Genomic DNA, 20759 nt, shown 5'->3' on the forward strand with positions numbered 1-20759 from the left:
GTTTCAGAGAGTCAGAACATTGCCAAGTCTGAAACAAATGTACACACCCAGATTCCTGAAACTCCAAGGTAATGCTGAAATTGAAGTATCACTTAAAAGAAGGCTTCTATATATAATGCTTAAGGAGTAAGTCAGCAGAATTATACACAGAGTGGTTCAGCATGGAAGCAGTCCTAGCCATTATGTCCACAATGACCACGAGACACCCATCCATATTCTGGCTCTTGCTCTATTACCTTCAATGTCTAGGCGATTCAAGAGCTCATCTAGACACTTATTAAAATGCTGTTATCAACTTTACGTCCACCACACTCTCAGGCAGTACATTTTAGACACTCACCATTTTCGAGGTGAAAAAGCTCACCCTTAAATTCCCTCTAAATTTCTTTTCCCTAGCCCAAAATCTATTTCTATAGTTTTACCTACTTCTGATGGGAAAAGATCTTTGTCATATATCTATCTATACCCCTCATAATTTTATATATTGAATCATGTCCCCTCTTAACCTCCAGCACTCCAGATAAAAAAAGATCCAGCTTCTCCAGCCTCCCCAATAACTAAGATGCTCCATCCTAGGCAACATTCTGGTAAATGTACCCTCTAGTCTGCTCCACCATTTCATCATGGCTGATCATTTCCCTCTGAGTCCCACCTGTAGAGGTGCACAGTAAATCTGTACACAATAAAGTAGAACTTTTCTTAAAATTTAAGGTGGACTTTCCATAACCAATAAACACAAGTATTCAATATGAATACTTAGAACTGCCACTCCAAGTATATTAGATTTTGAAGCATATATTTTCTCTAAAACACTGATGCAAATAGCAATCAGCATTGAGTTGCAGTTAATAAAAAAATTAAACCTTAGGCAACAAAGTCTCACCTTATCAAGTAAATATTAATGAAAAATGTGCATCCCTGGGAGACAGAACACTGGAAAACTAAATACAGCAGTATTATTATTATTCATTATTTATTATTCTCACATAATATGCATTTATATTACCCATAACAGAACTGCCATCTTTTCTTAAAATGTTTAACAACCATGAGTAGACAGGGACTTTGCGACCGAGAGACTATTGGTTATCACTAATTGAACCCTCTCTGACAAACGTTTTCTCCCCTGCCCATGTGAATAACACTACATGAGCAGTGTACTTATTCTAACACTGTCCATCTACCAGATCAATTACGCTTTTTTTCCTATTGAATTCAGAGGAGTACTGATACCCTAGTCCAATGCTGGGAATGTTGCTCAGACATACCTTTGAAAAAATACTTTCAGTTAAGTACTTTGTTACCCTGAATTTTATAAGAAAATCATACACCATCTCACATACATATACTTGGGTGCCATGGTAACATAGTGGATAGCGTGATGCAATTACAACTTGGCGTTGGAATTTGAATTTCAATTCCAATGTCCTCTGTAAGGATTCATACGTCCTCCCCATGGAATATGTGGGTTTTTGCCAGGTGCTCCAGTTTCCTTCTATATTCCAAAAATAGTAGGTTAGTCGGTCATTGTAAATTATACTGTGATTCAGCAATGATTAAAACAGGGGTTGCTGGGAGGTGCGGCTTGAAGGGCTGGAACGGCCTGTTCCATTCTGTATCTCAATAAAGTAAAATAAAATCTATAGCGAACATAAGAAGCCATTGCAGATACTTATCATCACAAGGATCTACACCAAGATGTTTTATCTATAACACTCAGCTTGGAGCCTAAAAACTGATGTGAACAGATTATTGGTTAAGATAGTGGTAATGATTTTCATACAATCAGTGTATTGAAAATCAAGCTAAACATTTGAAAAGATTTAGCAGAATTAGAACAATATACATTGCAGACATATTTGCTTTACAATTTGCAATTACCATCGACAAAGCATAAACAATCCTTTATAGACAACAAAGTTAAAGAATACCACCAACCAAAAACTACTGGAAGTAATGACAATTTCTTAAGATACAATGTAACCTTGATTCAGATTCTCATTGTTTCTGGGGACAAGATATTTCTAATTTTGCAAGGTGCAAAGATAAGATTTTTTATTGTTCTCCACAAATTATTTACGGCCACGTCAAAAATATTTCTGGTTCGAAGGGAGGTCAGGACAGTAGATGTGCTTCACATGGACCTTAGTAAAGCCTTTGACAAGATCCCACACAGAACATTGAACAGTACAACATACTGTGGATCCTTTGAACCACAATGTTGTGTTGATTGATATCCCACAAGGAAAAATGGTTCTAAAGATTAGGATTCAAGGCAAGTTGGGAAACTGGATCCAAAACTGGTTTGGCTATAGGAGACAGAGTTGTGATAAAGGAGTTGTTTTTTCAATTGGATGCCTGTGACTAGTAGTGTCCCATAATGTTCAGTGTTGGGACTCTTGTTGTGTCTGATATATGTGAATGACTTTTATTTTATTTATTTAGAGATACAGCATGGTAACTGGCTCTTCCAACCCAATGAGCCCTTGCCGCCCAATTCAACCAACACCTTTGGAATATGGCAAGAAACCGGAGCACCCAGTGAAAACTCCCAGTCACAGGAAGAACATACAAACTTCTTACACATCCTGCCCACAGCAGTAGGATTTGAAGACGGGTTGCTGGTGCTGTAATAGCTTACATTAACCACTACCTAATATCCCATGTCACCCTTAATAAATGTGGGTACTGGAGGCAAAATCACAAGTAAATTTGCCAGTGTCTTTACTTATAAGGTTCAGCACGTCACCGACACTCTAACGAACTTCTAAAGAACTACTATTGCACATATACTGACTGGCTGCATTATGGCTTGGTACATCAATTCCAATGTGCGGGAATGTAAAAAGCTACAGAAGGTACTGGTCTCTGTACTCATCACTGGCATGTCATTCTCCACCAACAGTATTTTTTTACAGGAGGCGCTACCTTAAGGCGGCATTAAGTATCCCCACCATCCAACCATCAAGAAGAACAGAAGCCTGAAGACCCACAGTACTACATTCAAGAACAGCTACTGCACTTCAACCATTCAGTTCTTGAACCATCTGGCACAACCTTAATCACTATTGCTTAGCAACACTATGACCAATTTAACCACTTTGCATTAAAATGCATTCTGATGTTTTGTTCAAATTGTTTCTTTCTTGTAATAAATGTTTTATGTTTTTCTTGTGAATGATATTCACCTGATGCTATGCCTGTGAAGCTGCTACTAGAAAGATTTTCATTACATCTGTGTCCACATGTACTCTTTCATGTGACAATAAACTCAACATCTTATTGCGATGAACGGGTGAACTTAAACGCAGGACACTGACACACAGGTAGAGTAATCTGAAGAATGTTTATTAATGGTTGCAGGGAAGGCAGGGGAGTGAGGATTAGGCCGGACAAAACAGAGGAGAGAGAGCGAGGCTTGACCGGGGGTTGAACCCGAATCGTTGCGGTGAGAGCGCAACATTTAACCACTGAGCCAGCGGAGAGTGTAGACAGATGGCGGGACGAGACAGAGCAGGCATGCAGACTAGGGTGCAAGCATGGCTGGAGAAGAAAGGCAGGTAGGAGGATGAATAGGAAGGCAGGTGGCATGCAATGCTCCTGTTAACACGGAGAGACAAAGTTAACACAGGCAACGATCTGGCGATGAGTGGATGGAAAGCCAGGGTATTAATGCTGCAGGTTAGATGAGATTCAGGTGCGCCGCAATCAGGAAGCCCAGAAGAACCAAAGGAATGCCATGCCCACCGCGCCAACACACACACACACAAACAAACAGAGAGAGAGAGAGAGAGAGAGAGAGAGACAGACAGACAGGGGAGCAGGAGAAACACTGGAAAAAGGGAATTAGAAGAACATGAGGAATAAAAGAACATGAGGAATAAACGGGAGAGACAGCCAGGAACATGACACATCTGATAAATAGAATTTCATAAATTTAGACCCAATACACTGCTTGTTGATCAGTATTATATATCACGTGACCATTTCTCTATGCCTTTAGTTTGTATTTAATTTCAAATCAGCACAGAAGTATAAAATACATTAAAAGCTTGCTAAAGATACTGCAGGGTATTTTCAAAAGAACATTTCAAAACAAGTTTCAGAAGAAATTCACAGGAAGTGAAATAATCTATTTCACATTTTTCATTAGTGAAATACAAAAAGAATCACCTCTGTGAACCAATGTAGGAAGTATAATAGTTGTTAAAAATTCAGTTAGATTACAACACAAAAATGTTTTCTATTCAGATTCTTCTGAATCCCTTTAATCTACCAAGCTCAGTATTTCTTACTTAATTCAAATGTTTTTATTTCTCTTCTTAATCTAATATATTTCCATTTCTCAAATGAAACAGTTCAGAACTTAAGCTGGTATATTATAGAAAAAAACATAGACACAAAGAAAACCTACAGCACAATACAGGCCCCTTGGCCCACAAAGCTGTGCTGAACATGTCCTTACCTGAGAAATTACCTAGGGTTACCCATAGCCCTTTATTTTTCTGAGCTCCATATACCTGTCCAGGAGTCTTTTAAAAGACCCTATCATATCCGCCTCACCCACTGTCGCCAGTAGCGCATTCCACACACTCACCACTCTCTGTGTAAAAAAAACTTATCCCTGATATCTCCTCTGTACCTGCTTCCAAGCACCTTAAAACTGTGCTCTCTCGTGCTAGCCATTTCAGCCCTGGGAAAAAGACTCTGACTATCCACTCGATCAATGCCCCTCATCATCTTATACACCTCTTTCAGGTCACCTCTCATCCTCCGTCACCCCAAGGAAGAAAGGCCAAGTTCACTCAACTTATTCTCATAAGGCATGTTCCCCAATCCAGGTAACAGCCTTGTAAATCTCCTCTGCACCCTTTCTATGGTTTCCACATCCTTCCTATAATGAGGCGACTGGAACTGAGCACAGTACTCCAAGTGGGGTCTGACCGGGGTCCTATATAGCTGCAACATTACCTCTCCGCTCTTAAACTCAATACCACAACTGATGAAGGCCAATGCACTGTATGCTTTCTTAATCAGAGTCAACCTGCGCAGCAGCCTTGAGTGTCCTATGGACTTGGGTCTGAAGATCCCTCTGATTCTCCACACTGCTGAGAGTCTTACCATTAATACTATATTCTGTCATCATATTTGACCTACCAAAATGAACCACCTCACACTTATCTGGGTTGAACTCCATCTGCTACTTCTCAGCCCAGTTTTGCATCCTATCAATGCCCCGCTGTAACCTCTATCTATCTGCTTTTATTGCCATTGCCCTCCACCTTCCCTTCTTCACTCTTTATTAAATCAGAAGTTCTATTACCCCACATATTTGCACAGTACCAGATCCACAGCAAGATGACCTTCTTCTTGATATCACTGATAAATAGATTTCATTCTACACTTTCTGACTAGTCAGAAGAAAGGCAAGTTGTGGAATATTAGGCAGATGAAGGACAGGGAATTGCACGCAGATGAGGCCTTCATACCCAGACAGGATAAAAAGTTAATACTTTTCTACTTCCTTATGCTTATTATGCTTAGTTATTTTTCTTTTAGCTGCTGCAATGAGCTGACCCCTCCTGGGATCAAGACTGATGTCATGAAAGAGCTATTGTAAACATCATTTTCAAATCTGTGCTGCAAGAAGTATCTTCCCAACTATCACTTAAAATAATTTGACTCTATATCTTACAAAACAGATGAAGACAATCCTTTAACCAAGTGAACATTCTTCAGTTTGTGTATCATACTTCTATGAAGCCTATCAACACTCTCATGAATATTATGAAAATTTTAAACTATTCTTTAAATCCTTGCACTCACAGATCCCCAAATTATTTGAAACTCCTCTTCTTCAGATAGTCAACTTGGACCAAATACACCTCCAAGTTTGAATAACAAGATGACTCTCCCTCCAGCAGCAATTCAATGAGTAGATAGACAACTTCTCTAAATCAATACCAATACTTGTACATTCTCTTTGCTACATTGCTGTGTATGGCCAGATTTAAACTTCCAATGTGAGCTGGTTCTCCAAGATGGTAAAGTTCAAACAGATTATCTAGCTTTTTTAAGCAGTACTTTTACTCTTAAAAGTCTTCTCATTGAACCATGGGGGGGGGGGGGGGGGGAAAGGAGCAGGAGGTTAATTCCTATAAGCAAAATCACTCTGGAACGGTCAAGGCAGCAATACTGCCAGCATACTGGCAGCCTGCTTCATTATATTTCACCTACCACCATGACTTTTATCGTATACATGCCCAAGTAATGCAGAGACGCCTATCAAGTTGTCCGTGGGGAGGCCAGTACCCAGTTTATGCCCTACCATAATGTCTCTACAAAACACAACTAAAAAAAGTTATAATATAGTCATAACAAGAGCTAGAAGAAATCAATCAGCAATTGTCTTCTAGCAGTTGGATAATGCCTTTAAATAGAGTATGTGGGTTAACTTCCTGCTAGCGAATCCATGTGTAAGGTGAAGAAATTGCACTTGTTAGAGCATCACACTACAGTGGATGAAGTCTGCACTGCATAATGGCTTGCATCTTATCTGTTGTGTAAACTTTGGATACTTCACTGGGCATTGCCCATACTCACATGGTATCCAATGCAGCTGGCCCCAGAAATGTGCATGTAATGTAGAAACCACTCATCTCCCAAGCCACCATCTCCTCTATCTTTTTATGTACCAATACACAGGTACTAACACCATAAGACATAGGAGCAGAAGTAGGCCACTCAGCCAATCAAGTCTGGTCCGAAATTCCATCATGGCAGATTGATAATCACGCTCAACTCCATTCTTCTGCCTTCTCCCCGTAACCTTTGATGCCTGACTAACTGAGAACCTATCAACCTCCACTTTAAATGTACTCAATGACTTGGCCTCTACAGATGTCTGTGGCAATGAATTCCACAGATTCATCACCCTCTGAAGAAATTCATTCTAATTTCTGTTCTAAATGGTTGTTCCTCTATTTTAAGGCTGCACACACTGGTCCTGGAATCACCTACTGTAGGAGACATGTTCTCCAAATCCGCTCTGTCTAGGCCTTTTAATATTCAATATGGTGCAATGAGCTTTCCCTTATTCTTCTACACTCCAGTAACTATAGGCCCAGAGCCTTCAAGCACTCCTCATATATTAACTTTCATTCCCGGAATTACTCTCATGAATGTCCTTTGGACCCTCTCCAATGCCAACACATCATTTCTTAGATAAGGGTCCCCAAACTGCTCAGATTACTTTGTGTGGTCTGACTAATGCCTTATAAAGTCTCAGTATTACATCCTTGCTCTTATATTATATTCCTCTTGAAATGAATTCTAATATCCCATTTTCTTTCCTTACCACCAACTCAACCTCCAAGTTATGGTATCCTGCACAAGGACTCTCAAGTCCCTTTGCACCTCTGACTTTTGAATTTTCTTCCCATTTAGAAACCAGTCCATGCCTTTATTCCTTCTACCAAAGTAGATGACCAGACACTTCCCTACACTATATTCTATTTGCCATTTGCTTGCCCATTCTCCCAATCTGTTCAAGACCTTCTTCAGAATTCCCTGCTTCTTCAACACTACCTGCCATTCCAGCCATCTTTGTATTATTTGAAAACCTGGCTACAAAGCCATCAATTCCATCATACAAATCATTGATGTATAATGTGAAAAGAAGTGGTCCCAATACAGACCACTGCGAAACATCACTTGTCAATGGCAGCCAATCAGAAGAGGTCCTCTTTGTTCCAACTCTTTGCCCCCTGCCAGTCTGCCATCTTCTATACATGCTGGTATCTTTCCTGCTAATATCATAGGCTCTCATCTTGTTAAACTGTCTCATGGCGATGCCTTGTCAAAGGCCTTCTGAAAATCCAAGAAAACAACATCCACTGACTCTCCTTTGTCTATCCTACCTGTTCTTTCCTCAAAGAACTCCAACAGTTTTGTCAGGCAAGACATCCCCTTAAGGAAAACATGTTCACTTTGGTCTACTTTATCACACATCTCCGTACCCTGAAACCTAATGCTTAATAATGGTCCACCACCTTCCCAACCACTGAAGTCAGGCTAACTGGCCTATATTTCCTTTCATCTGTCTCCCTTCTTGAAGAGTGGAGTGATATTTGCAATTATTCAGTTCTCCAGAACCATTCCAGACACTGATTCTTAAAAGATCATTAGTAATGCCTCAACAATCTCTACTGATACCTCCTTCAAAACCTTGGAATATAATCCATCTGGTCTAGGTGACTTAGCCACCTTTAAGACCTTTCTGTTTCACAAACACCTTCTCCTTAGTAATAGCAACTATACTCACTTTTGCCCCTTAACATTCTTTAATTTCTGGTATACAGGCAGTCCCCAGGTTACGAACGAGTTCCGTTCCTTAAACGAGTTTTTTAAGTCAGATTTGTACGCAAGTCGGAACAGGTACATTCGGTATTATTTAGCGTTAGTTAGTCAAACATTTGTCTTAGTATATAGTATATATTTTACCTTTCTATGCATATAAACACTTAAGAAATGTATGTATTTCAATAATTAAACGACTGCGTTACTTAGAATAATTGTAGCTTTCATCAGGGCAGGGCCTTTCACACGCTCCATTATTCTCACTTTATCCTTTACCTGTATCCTTTAAAATTGTTCCAATCATTGACCAACTGTAGCCTAACGCTTTTCCAAAGTGTTTCAACTCTTTCCGATCACTTTATTATTTCCATTTTATTTTAAATCGTGATTGTTTTCCGTCAAAGGAACAGAAAACTGCAGATTCAGCAGCAGCAGCAGGCAGCAGGTCCTCTGCTCCCCCGGGTCCTAAACTCCATCAGCACTGAGACAGGTTAAATGGGACAAGTAGGGGTGGTGCTGACTGGAAAAGGGGGATCAGGGTGAATCTTGCTAAGAAATATTTAAGCCAAATACGAAGTTACACACCCAACACAGTGTTAACAGCAACGACTTAAAATGGCCGACGGCGTCGTGATCCGACTTAAAATAGCAGACAGCGTTCTCCTCCCTCCGTTCAAAAATACGAGTTGTTCTTAAGTGTGTCCATAACTCGGGGACTGCCTGTACTGCTTGTATCTTCCATAGTGAAAACTGATGCCAAACACTTATTAAGTTTGTCCAATATTTCTTTGCCCCCCATTACTACCTCTCCAGCGTCATTTTCCAGCAGTTGATATCCATTATAGCCTCTGTTCTATTCTTCATATATCTCAAAACAAACTTTTGGCATCTTCTTTGATATTACTGGCCATTTAACCCTTATATTCCATTTTGACTCTATTTCTTTAATTGGTGCTTACTGTTGATTATTAAAAGTACCCAATTTTCTAGCTTTCCATTAATTTTTGTTATATTATATGCCCGCTCTTTTGCTTTTATGCAGTTTTTGACTTCCCTGGTCAGCCAAAGTTACCTCATCCTCCCTTTAGAATACTTCTATGTCTTTGAGATGTATACATCATGCAGCTTCTGAATTGCTCCCAGAAACCTCAGTCATTGCTGCTCTACCCTCTTCCTTGATGGTGTCCTCTTCCAATCAACTTTGGCCAGCCTCTTTCTCATGCCTCTGTAATACCCTTTACTCCAATGTAATACTAATACACTTGACTTTATCTTCTCTTTCTCAAACTGCAGGATGAAGCTATCATATTATGGCCATTGTCTCCCAAAGATTCTTCTAGCTTAAGATCCCTAAACAAATCCCATTCATTACACAACACTCCATCTAGAATTCCCTTTCCTCTAGTTAGCTCAACCACAAGCTGCTCTAAAAAGCAACCTCACAGGCATTCTACAAATTCCCTCTAATAGGATACAGCACCAACTTGAAATTCCCAATTTAGTGTACCTGCTTTTTAAAATTCCCCATGACTATCATAACGTTGCTCTTTTTACATGCCTTTTCTATTACCTTTTTTCTTTTAGAAGGAGAAAAATTTACAATTCTTATTCTCTTCGGCATGATTTGTCAAATGTGTTTGTGGTACACTCAGTACTTTTCAGCAAACAAAGTTGATAAACACAAGAGATTCTGCAGAGGTTGAAATCTTGAGAAACACACACAAAATGCTGGAGGAACTCAGCAAGTCAGGTAGCATCTATGGAGGGAAATAAAAAGTTGACGTTTCACATCGAGACCCTTCCAACAGGACTGGAAAGGAAGGGAGTAGAAGCCAGAATAAGAAGATGGGGGTGGTGTGGAAGGAGCACAACCTGGCAGGTGGCAGATGATAGGTGAGAGCAGGTTGGTGGACAGGGAGGGGGAATGAAGTGAGAAACAAAGAATAAATAGAAGAAACAAAGAAGTTTGAACAGGATTCTTTGACAAAGAACCTATTATTTTTTGCATTTAAATAAAAGAAATATGAAACATAATAAACTGCTTTATATTTGTAACATGGGTCACAGAACTGGAGAAAAGAGAACACAGATGTTGGAATCCAGAATGCGGTAAGAACTCAGCATGTGTGTACAGGCAAAGGGTGCAATAGCTCCACAGTAGTGTAGTGGTCAGCTTGATGCTATTACTCCTTGGGTGTAGGAATTCCAATAGTGCCTGCAAACAGTTTCTACATTTTCCCTATGACTGCATGGGTTTCTGGGTACTATAGTTTCCTGCCATAATACAAAGACATACCATTTAGTAGTGTAATTGGTCATTGGCTAGAGTTAAATTGGTGGGTTTCTTGGCACATGGCTCGTTGGGTCAGAAGGATCTTTTCCACGCTGTAACTTTAAATGAAATAAATCTATATATCTGATCAAGATCTTGCATTAGGACAGAGAGGGAATGTAGAAAAGTATAGCAGAGTATAGGCCCTTTAGTCCACAGTGTTGTCCCAACCATTTAACCTACTCCAAGATCATCAGTATGAAGCAGTACAAATAAGGAGGAGGAGTGTGACAGGAACTGGTAGGGATAAGTGATAGGTGAAACCAGACTGGTAGTGTATAATGGGCTGATGGAACTAGGAATGGGCGGGAGGAGGGGATGGGGAAAGCAAACAAAGCATATGAACGAGTGCAAATGTAGACAGAGCAAAGAGCTAAATTGTACCACATTGTCAAAATTCAAAAGGGCAAAGGATGCAAGACTGCAGGTGCTGCATTTAAATGCATGTAGCATTCAGAATAAGGTGGACGAACTCGTGGTGCAATTAGAGATTGGTCGATATAATACTGCAGGCATCACTGAGTCGTGGCTGAAAGATGGCCATAGTTGGGAGCTTAAAATCAAAGGATATACTTTGTATCTAAAGGACAGCCAGCAAGGCATAGGTGGTGGAATGGCTCTGTTGGTAAGAGACAGAATTACACTTTTAGAAAGAGGTGACATAGGGTCAAAGAATGTTGAATCCTTGTGGTTGGAGTTTAGAAATTGTAAGGGTAAAAAAAAAACATAATGGAAATCACATATAGGTCTCCAAATAGTAGACAAGATGTGGGATTGAGGTTGCAAAGGGAGCTAGAAAAGGCACATAAATAAGGGTAATGACACAATTGTAATGGGGGACTTCAATATGCAAGGGGATTGGGAAAGTCAAGTTGGTGTCAGATCACAAGAGAGGGAATTTGTTGAATGCCTATGAGATGACTTTTTAGAGTAGACTGTGCTTGAGCCTGCTCTGGGAAAGGCCATCTTAGATTGAGTGTTGTGAAATAACCCTGACCTTTTTAGGGAGCTCAATGTAAAGGAGCCCTTAGGAGGCAGTGATCATAATACAATTGAATTCATACTGCAATTTGACAGGGAGAAGTGTAACTCACATATACCAGTATCGCAGTGGAATAAAGGGAATTATAGAGGCATGAGGGAGGAGCTTGCCCAGGTGGATTGGAGGAGGATATTGGCAGGGATGACGGCAGAATAGAGATGGCTGAAGTTTCTGGGAATAGTTCACAAGGCGCAGGATAGCTACGTCCCAGAGGAAGAAGTTCTCAAATGCAGGGGTAGCCAACAGTGACACAAGGACTGCATAAACCCAAAGAAAGGGCATATAAGGTAGTAATAGTGAATGACAAGTTGGATGATTGGGAAGCTTTCAAAATCCAACAAAAGGCAACTAAAAAGCTATGGGAAGGAAAAAGATAAAATGTGAGGGCAAACTAGCTAATAATATAAAGCAGGATACCAAAAGTTTATTCAGTTATATAAACAGTAAAAAGGTGAGAGCTGATATTGGACCACTGTCCAATATCACAGATACAAGACCACAGATGAACTTAAAAGACCATAAGATATAGGAGCAGAATTAGGCCATCTGGCCCATCGAGTCTGCACCGCTATTCAATCAGGCTGATCCTTTTTTTTCCCTCCTCAACCCCAGTTCCCGGCCTTCTCCCCATAACCTTTGATGCCATGACCAATCAAGAACCTATCAATCTCTGCCTTAAATGCACCCAACGACCTGGCCTCCACAGCTGCACGTGGCAACAAATTCCACAGCTTCACCACCCTTTAGCTGAAGAAATTTCTCCGCATCTCTGTTTTGAAAGGACACACTCTATCCTGAGGCTGTGCCCTCTTGTCCTAGATTCTCCCACCATGGGAATCATCCTTTCCACATTTATTCTGTCTAAGCCTTTCACCATTCAAAAGGTTTCAATGAGAACCACCCCCACCCCCCCATCCTTCTGAATCCCAGTGAGTACAGACCCAGAGCCATCAAACATTCCTTGTATGATAACCCTTTCATTCCTGGAATCATCCTTGTGAACCTCCTCTGGACCCTCTCCAAAGCCAACACATCTTTTCTAAGATGAGGGGCTCCTAACTGTTCACAATACTCAAGGTGAGGCCTCAGCATCACATCCTTTTCTTGTATTCTAGATCTCTTGAAATGAAAGTTTACATAGCCTTTGCCTTCTTCACCACCATCTCAACCTGTACGTTAACCTTCAGGGTGTTCTGCACAAGGACTCTTAAGTCCCTCTGCAACTCAGATTCCCGGATTTTCTCCCCATTTAGAGAATAGCCCACACATTTATTTCTACTACCAAAGTGCATGACTAAGCATTTTGCAAAACTGTATCTCATTTGCCACTTTCTTGTCCATTCTCCTAATCTGTCTAAGTCCTTCTGCATCCTACTTGTTTCCTCAACACTATCTGCCTCTCCACCACTCTTCATATCATTGGCAAACTTGGCAACAAAGCCATCCATTCCACCATCTAAATCATTTATATACAGTATAGAAAGAAGCAGTCCTAACAATGACCCCTGCAGAGCACCACTAGTCAATAGACAACAGGTGCAGAAGTAGACCATTCGGCCCTTCGAGCTTGCACCGCCATTCTGAGATCATGGCTGATCATCTACTATCAATACCCGGATCCTGACTTGTCCCCATATCCCTTGATTCCCCTATCCATAAGATACCTATCTAACTCCTTCTTGAAAGTATCCAGAGAATTGGCCTCCACTGCCTTCTGAGGCAGTGCATTCCACACCCCCACAACTCTCTGGGAGAAGAAGTTTTTCCTTAACTCTGTCCTAAATGACCTACCCCTTATTCTTAAACCATGCCCTCTGGTACTGGACTCTCCCAGCATCTGGAACATATTTCCTGCCTCTATCTTGTCCAATCCCTTAATAATCTTAAATGTTGCAATCAGATCCCCTCTCAATCTCCTTAATTCCAGCGTGTACAAGCCCAGTCTCTCTAACCTCTCTGCGTAAGACAGCCTGGACATCCCAGGAAATAACCTCGTGGATCTACGCTGCACTTCCTCTACAGGCAGGATGTCCTTCCTTAACCCTGGAGACCAAAATTGTACACAATACTCCAGGTGTGGTCTCACCAGGGCCCTGTACAAATGCAAAAGGATTTGCTTGCTCTTCCTAGTCACTGGCAGCCAACCACTAAAGGACCCTTTTATCCCCACTCGCTGCCTCCTACCAATCTGCCAATGCTCTAACTATGCCAGTAACTTCCCTGTAATACCATGGGCTCTTAAGTTGGTAAGCAGCCTCACTGTGGCACCTTGTCAAAGGCCTTCTGAAAGTCCAAATATACAATGTCCACTGCATCCCCTTTATCTATCCTACTTGTAATCTCCTCAAAGAATTCCAACGGGTTCATCAGGCAGGATTTTCCCTAAAGGAAACCATGCTGACTTTGTACCATCTTGTCCTGTGTCACCAAGTACTCCATCACCTCATCCTTAACAATTGCCTCTAACATCTTCCCAACCACTGAGCTCATAGAAACATAGAAAACCTACAGCACAATACAGGCCCTTCGGCTCTCAAAAGTTGTGCCGAACATGTCCCTACCTTAGAAACTAGTAGGGTTACCCATAGCCCTCTATTTTTCTAAGCTCCTTGTACCTATCTAAAAGTCTCTTAAAAGACCCTATCGTATCTGCCTCCACCACTGTTGCCAGCAGCTCATTCCAAGCATTCGCCACTCTCCGCGTAAAAAAACTTACCCTGACATCTCCTCTGTATCTACTCCCAAGCACCTTAAGCCTGTGCCCTCTTGTGGCAGTCATTTCAGCCCTGGAAAAGAGCCTCCGACTATCAGGCTAACTGATCTATAATTTCCTTTTTGCTGCTTTCCTCCTTTCTGAAAGAGTGGAGTAACATTTGCAATTCTCCAGTCCTCTGGCACCATGCCAGAGTCCTGTGATCTTTGAAAGATCATTTCTAATGCCACCACAATCTCTAACACTACCTCTTTCAGAACCCTAGGGTGCAGTTCCTCTGGTCCGGGTGACTTATGCACCTTTAGGTCTTTCAGCTTTTTAAGCACCTTTTCTCTTGTAACAATAACTGCACCTACTTCTCTTCCATCACACACTACAGCATCAGGTATACTGCAAATATTCATTTAGTTCATCAGCCATCTCCTTGTCCCCCGTTATTATTTCTCCTGCCTTAGTTCCTAGCGGTCCTATATCCATTTCCTTTTATCTTTAACATACTTGAAAAAGCTTTTACTATCCACTTTGATATTATTTGCTAGCTTGCTTTTCATATTTCACCTATTCCCTTCTAATTTTTTTAGTTGCTCTCTGTAGGTTTTTAAAAACTTCCCAATCTGCTATCTTCCTAACTTAATGGGTACTTTGCATTTGTCTTCACTGTGGAAGATACCAGAAGTGTGCCAGAAATCCGTGAATGTCAGGGAGCAGGAGTGAGTGCCATTGCTATTACAAAGGTAAAAGTACTAGGCAAACTGAAAGATCTTAATGTGGGTAAGTCACCTGGGCCAGATGAACTACATCCCAGAGTCCTAAGAGAGGTTGTGAAGAGATAACAGATGCATTGGTCATGATCTTTCAATAATCACTTCATTCTGGCATGATTTCGGAGGACTGGAAGATTGTAAATGTTATTCCACTCTTTAAGAAGGGAGGAAGGCAAAATAAAGGAAATGATAGGCCAGTTTGCCTAACCTCAGTGGTTGGGAAAATGTTGAATTCTATTATTATGGATGAGGTTTCCAGGTACATGGAGGCTAATTACAAAATAAGTCAAAGTCAGTAGAAATGACTTCCAGTCACTTCCAGTAGACGTGGTAGAGGCAGGTTCGATATTGTCATTTAAAGTAAAATTGGATAGGTATATGGACAGGAAAGGAATGGAGGGTTATGGGCTGAGTGCAGGTCGGTGGGACTAGGTGAGAGTAAGCGTCCGGCATGGACTAGAAGGGCTGAGATGGCCTCTTTCCATGCTGTATTTGTTAAATGGTTATATGGTCAGCATGTTTTCCGTAAAGGGAAATCTTGCCTGACAAATCTGCTCGAGTTCTTCAAGGAAGTAACCAGCAGGGTGGACAAAGGAGAGACAGTATATATCATATACTTGGATTTTCTGAAGTTCTGAGCATCAAAGGATATGGCACAAAGGCAGGTTTATGGGGTTGAGTGGGATCTGGGATTAGCCATGATGGAATGGCGAAGCAGACTCGATGGGCTGAACTGTCTAATTCTGCTCCAATGTCTTATGGTCTTAAAGGAGGTAGAAACTCAGATGGAAGGTGAATATATCTAGGAGAATGAAAGAAGTGAGGATTAAATGAAATTAGAAAATTCAATGTTCATACCACTAGGTTGCATACCAATAATATGAACATTTAACTTTCCAATTTCACATATCTCAAACCACTTTTATTCTCCCACATCAACATTTTTGCTCTGTCTATTCACCTTTCCCAGGTGGTTGAATCTTAATCCATCATTTTCTTTGCCGTTATTCACACAACTAGTTCCACCTATAAGCCTCTGTCTAATCCCTCTGACCATCGTCTCTCTGCATGCCACTGACCGTCTTTCTTCACACCACTAACTGTCCCTCTTCCTTCTTGATCCTGATGCAGGGCTTTGATCCAAAATGTCGACATAGACCATTTGCCTCTAGAGATGCTGCTTGACCCACTGAATTCTTCCGGAGTTCTACTTTTTGTTTCTAGTTGAAGAGTTTCTTTTACCAGTCAAATAGAAAGGCCTCACCTGGAGTGATAAATGCCGAGCTTGCTTGAACATTTCCAAGTCCTCGTCTGTCACATAGTCCTGATGACAGGCTACACTCTCATCTGTGCTTTCCTTTTGGATAGATTTTGTTTCTTTGCCTGCCGTTCGCCAAAGCAGCAAAAGAAAAATGATCACATACATGACTAAAATCCAGTATTACATGAATTTGGTATATTCTCTAGACACAATTCCTTAAAAAGCTTACAACTTCTGGAGCTCTGTTACTCGGGCATGAAAGATTAGCATTCTCCATCTAACAATCCTTAGCACCACTGATCACACAAATAAACAGGACATGCAGGTAAGGCAGGTAGAGGTGGAGAAGCATTTCTTTTGTTGCTGAGATACAGCAAGGATGGTTACTTTTTGCAAATAAATAAAGCAGACAAGAACTGAGTGAAATAACAACAGATCTACCATTCAAAATCTCTCTTTTGCTTTAAAATAAGCAAATAATGAAAATGGCTCCACCACTACGTAGAAATGACTAGAAGAGTAACTTAAAAGTGTGTGAAAAGGTGGGATTCTAACACAATTCTAAAGAGACTTGGGAGGCAACACAACTTTTTAGACTACTCACTACTGTAACTAAAACAAATTAAACATATTTGATCTGTGCTGCAAGTTTATTTTTGAAAATATATATTATTAGCATCAGAGAAGATACAAGGCAGTTTGTTTAGTGAATATTCTTACAAAAGGAAAACCAAAACATGAGAAGTGCTACGTGATAAAAGAGCATGTACTGGGCAGGTTGGAGGATAGTTTGGAGCTGAAGAGTGTGAAAAACTGAAGAGAAATTAGTAGTGATCTTTCAAACATCAAAGATTCATGAAGGGTTTATGAGGACTGGAAAGTTACAAATATGACACCCCTGCTTAAGGAGGAACAGAGGTAAAATTACAGTTGGTTAGCCTGACCTCAGTGCTAAGGCTACATCCGCACTAGAGTGGATAACTTTGAAAACGCCGGTTTCACGTAAAAACGATAAGCATCCACACTAGGTGTTTTAAAAAATATCTCTGTCCACATTGAAACGGATATTTCAGCGAATCTCCTCCTACTGTGCATGCGCAGGACACATCTACCGAAAACAAGTGACATGTTTGGAGTCGAATCTCGCCGTGAAAGCCTTGTTGCGCGTTTGTTCAGTTACAGACTAGAAAAACTTAAACGACGGGCAGCTGTTGGCTCTCGCGCAGGAGGACTTAAAAGGGAAAAAAAAATACTGGAGTGAATGGAGGCAACCGACAGGGAGCTCAAGGACAGTATGACCTGGCTGATGGCGAGCACTGAAAAACTGACTAACTCTGTTGCATTAATAAAGCACTTTGTTAAATGTGTGAAACATGTCTGCATCAGTATTATCTTGTATTTCCATACAATGTTACATTTGGCTGTTACACATCTATTGTACTTGCATAAATAGGTAAACCACCTTTATACAAGCAAGGACAGAAAACAGGGCAAAAGGACTATACTTATTTATTCAGTAAGTTATGGGTCAAAGTACTTGGTGAGTACATTTCTAACTATTTTGGCTTCAGTCGAGTTGCAGTCTGTCTGAAATTGTTAGATTGTGTGGGGGGGGGGGGGGGGTTGCATTCAGGAAAACAATGAAATGGCGCGCCGTCTGACAGTGTTTTCAGATTTCTCCGGTTATCTCATCCACACTGATCGGCCAAAGTGGCACTTTCAAAATTACACACTCTGGACAGCTTTTCTGAAAAGCTCTGGTTTTGGGGGACAAAAATGCCATTTTAGTGTGGACGGAGGGTAAAAGTGAAGAGAAAAAGCTTCGGTTACGGATTTATCCGGTGTAGTGTGGACGTAGCCTAAGATCTTGGAGTCCATCATTAAGGATGAAATTTCAGAGTACTTCAAAGCACATAATAAAGAGAGGGTGAGGTCAGCAGAGCTCTGTTAAGAAGAGAGCTTGCACAACAAATGTTAAAATTCTTTGAATTGGTTGACTGGCAGAAGGCAAACAGTGGGGAGAAAAGGGTCATTTTCAGAGTGGCTGCAGGTGACTAATGGAGTTATGCACTGGTCAGCATTGGGAGCACAACTCGTCACATCATACATTAATGATCAGGATGACAAAGGGGCAAAGTAGTTTGTTTAGTTAATATTCCTACAAAAGAAAAAGAAAATGTAAGAAATGCTATGTGATAAATTAGTAGGAACTGTTATTGGACAGGTTGGAGATTGGCTTGGACCTTTGCTTACCATCATCTTGATCAAGCTTAATCCTTCCATATGCCAAGCTCCCTAACCCTGCTTTGAGGTGTGGGGGATGGGGGGGGGGGAAGTCGCACCATTTGGTGCTTTGTAAGAAACAAAATTTGTCTCAAGTGAATATCTGATTTCAGTGATCATGCTCTGGAAGCCTAACATCATGGGATTAAACAGTGAACACCGGGTTACTATTTATAACTCCTTTCTTTTCAAGGAAATCTGGATAAATTTCTGGTAAAGGAGTCAACTAAGACTTGTGTAGAAGAGGAACATAACTGGTTGGTGTTATCTATTGAGACTCCCTATAAGTGGTGTAAATATGTGAGAGCCCATCGAGATATTTTTGATAGTTATTATCAGGAAGGCTGTTAGGTGAGAACGCATTAGGCTGACCATTTAACCCCATGCCTTTTGGCAAATAAGCATAGAAAATTTACTTAGCCCATCAATGAGACCAACTATTGTTCTGTTAAATGTGAATGTGTAGGTGACAGCACCAGCCAGGGTTGGATCTCTACTACTTGAGTCCTTCTGAGTCACAGCATGACCAAATGAAGCTGTAGGAGTGTGTTTAATCTTTTGACCCCTACCAGTTGACCCCCTTCCTGTGTCCACTGTTAAAGATCCTCCATCACTGTCTGCAGATCTGTGGAAAAGTGGAAAGTACACTGTCAATTGTATGAAGAACATACATTATTTGCAGGATTATATACAAAATTAGGACATTTATACAAGGGAGGAAAATAAATGGGAATATTAGATTTATGAATGCAAATTCATTAATTAATTATTAAATTGCATCTTTGTTTGATGCAACTAATCTGTTTTCCTAGATATTTTCTGCTCCACTTGTTTATCTTCCTCACTTCCAACCATTCACCATAGAGTGTAATAGAGCTACTAAATTGCAAAGGTCACTGGCAATGCAGTTAGCCATTATAACATGCAATAATATGCACAATTTGCTCTGCTCATCTAGCAAAAATTCAGAAATCATATTAGAAAATTGTACAAACAAAACTGCTTTATACTCAACAGTCTGTAGCATTGTGTGCTTTACCACACTGGCAGGCAGCAATGCTGCACACCCTACCTCAAAGAAACTTTATACAAGTAGTTTAGCATCTCCCACTGGCAGGAAATTTATTAAACACAAAAAGCTAACTATTCCCACTGATACAATTGTTCACCATTCCTTGTATTTGGATTTTGCATTTACTCACCCATTAATCTTGGAATTTCCAAGTCACACTAAACATTAAATTATGAAATGATGCAAGTTTCTTATAAGTGCAATTGACTGTGATGCACTTGGTGTAAACTGGCAGATATTTACACTGTAGTGCTTGTAAGGATCTGCAATGAAATGGACCATTCTGAAAATTGGTAACTGGAAAAGATCAGAAGCTGTAAATCATAAACACGAGAAAATCTGCAGTTGCTGGAAATCCAAAGCAACACACAAAATACTGGAAGAACTCAGCAGGTCAGGCAGCATCTAAGGAAATGAATAAACAGTCAACATTTCAGGCTGAGGCTCCTTTTTGGACTGAGAAGAAAGGGGGAAGATACCCGAATTCAAGGTGAGGGGAGGGGAAAGAGAATAGCTGGAAGGTAATAATTGAGGCCAGCTAGGTGGGAAAGGTCTAGGGCTGGAGAAGAAAGAATCTGACAGGAGATGAGAGTGGACAATAGGAGGAGGAGGGGACCTGGGGCAGGTGGGGGGGGGGGAAAGTAATAGATGGGTGAGAAATGGTAAAAGGTCAAAGTGGACAATAGAGGAAAGGGAGGGGGGGATTTTGTTCACCAGGAGAAATCGATATTCATACCATCAGATTGGAGGCTACCCAGACAGAATATAAGGTGTTGCTCCTCTGCCCTGAGGGTAGCCTCATCTTGGAACAAGAGGAGGCCAGGAATCAACACACTGGAATGGGAATGGGAATTGCAATTAAAATATTTTGCCATCAGCTAGTCCTGTTTGTGGCAGATGGTGCAGAGGTGCTTGACAAAATGGTTCCCAATTT

The 20759-nt window shown here is 40.8% G+C and overlaps 1 protein-coding gene across 4 annotated transcripts in view; it reads right to left on the minus strand.

The window, feature by feature from the left end:
* kat6b (K(lysine) acetyltransferase 6B) overlaps nt 1-20759 on the minus strand; it is a 240255-nt gene that overhangs the window by 109949 nt on the left and 109547 nt on the right. For all 4 annotated transcript variants that reach the window (XM_059946834.1, XM_059946835.1, XM_059946837.1 and 1 more), the window contains 2 exons: nt 19323-19378; nt 16474-16592 (listed from right to left, as the gene is read on the minus strand). In XM_059946834.1, the coding sequence (XP_059802817.1) occupies nt 16474-16592; nt 19323-19378 (175 nt within the window). The remainder of the gene's footprint in view (nt 1-16473; nt 16593-19322; nt 19379-20759) is intronic.

Source organism: Hypanus sabinus, chromosome 21, assembly GCF_030144855.1.
Source record: "Hypanus sabinus isolate sHypSab1 chromosome 21, sHypSab1.hap1, whole genome shotgun sequence".
Classification (NCBI taxonomy): domain Eukaryota; kingdom Metazoa; phylum Chordata; class Chondrichthyes; order Myliobatiformes; family Dasyatidae; genus Hypanus; species Hypanus sabinus.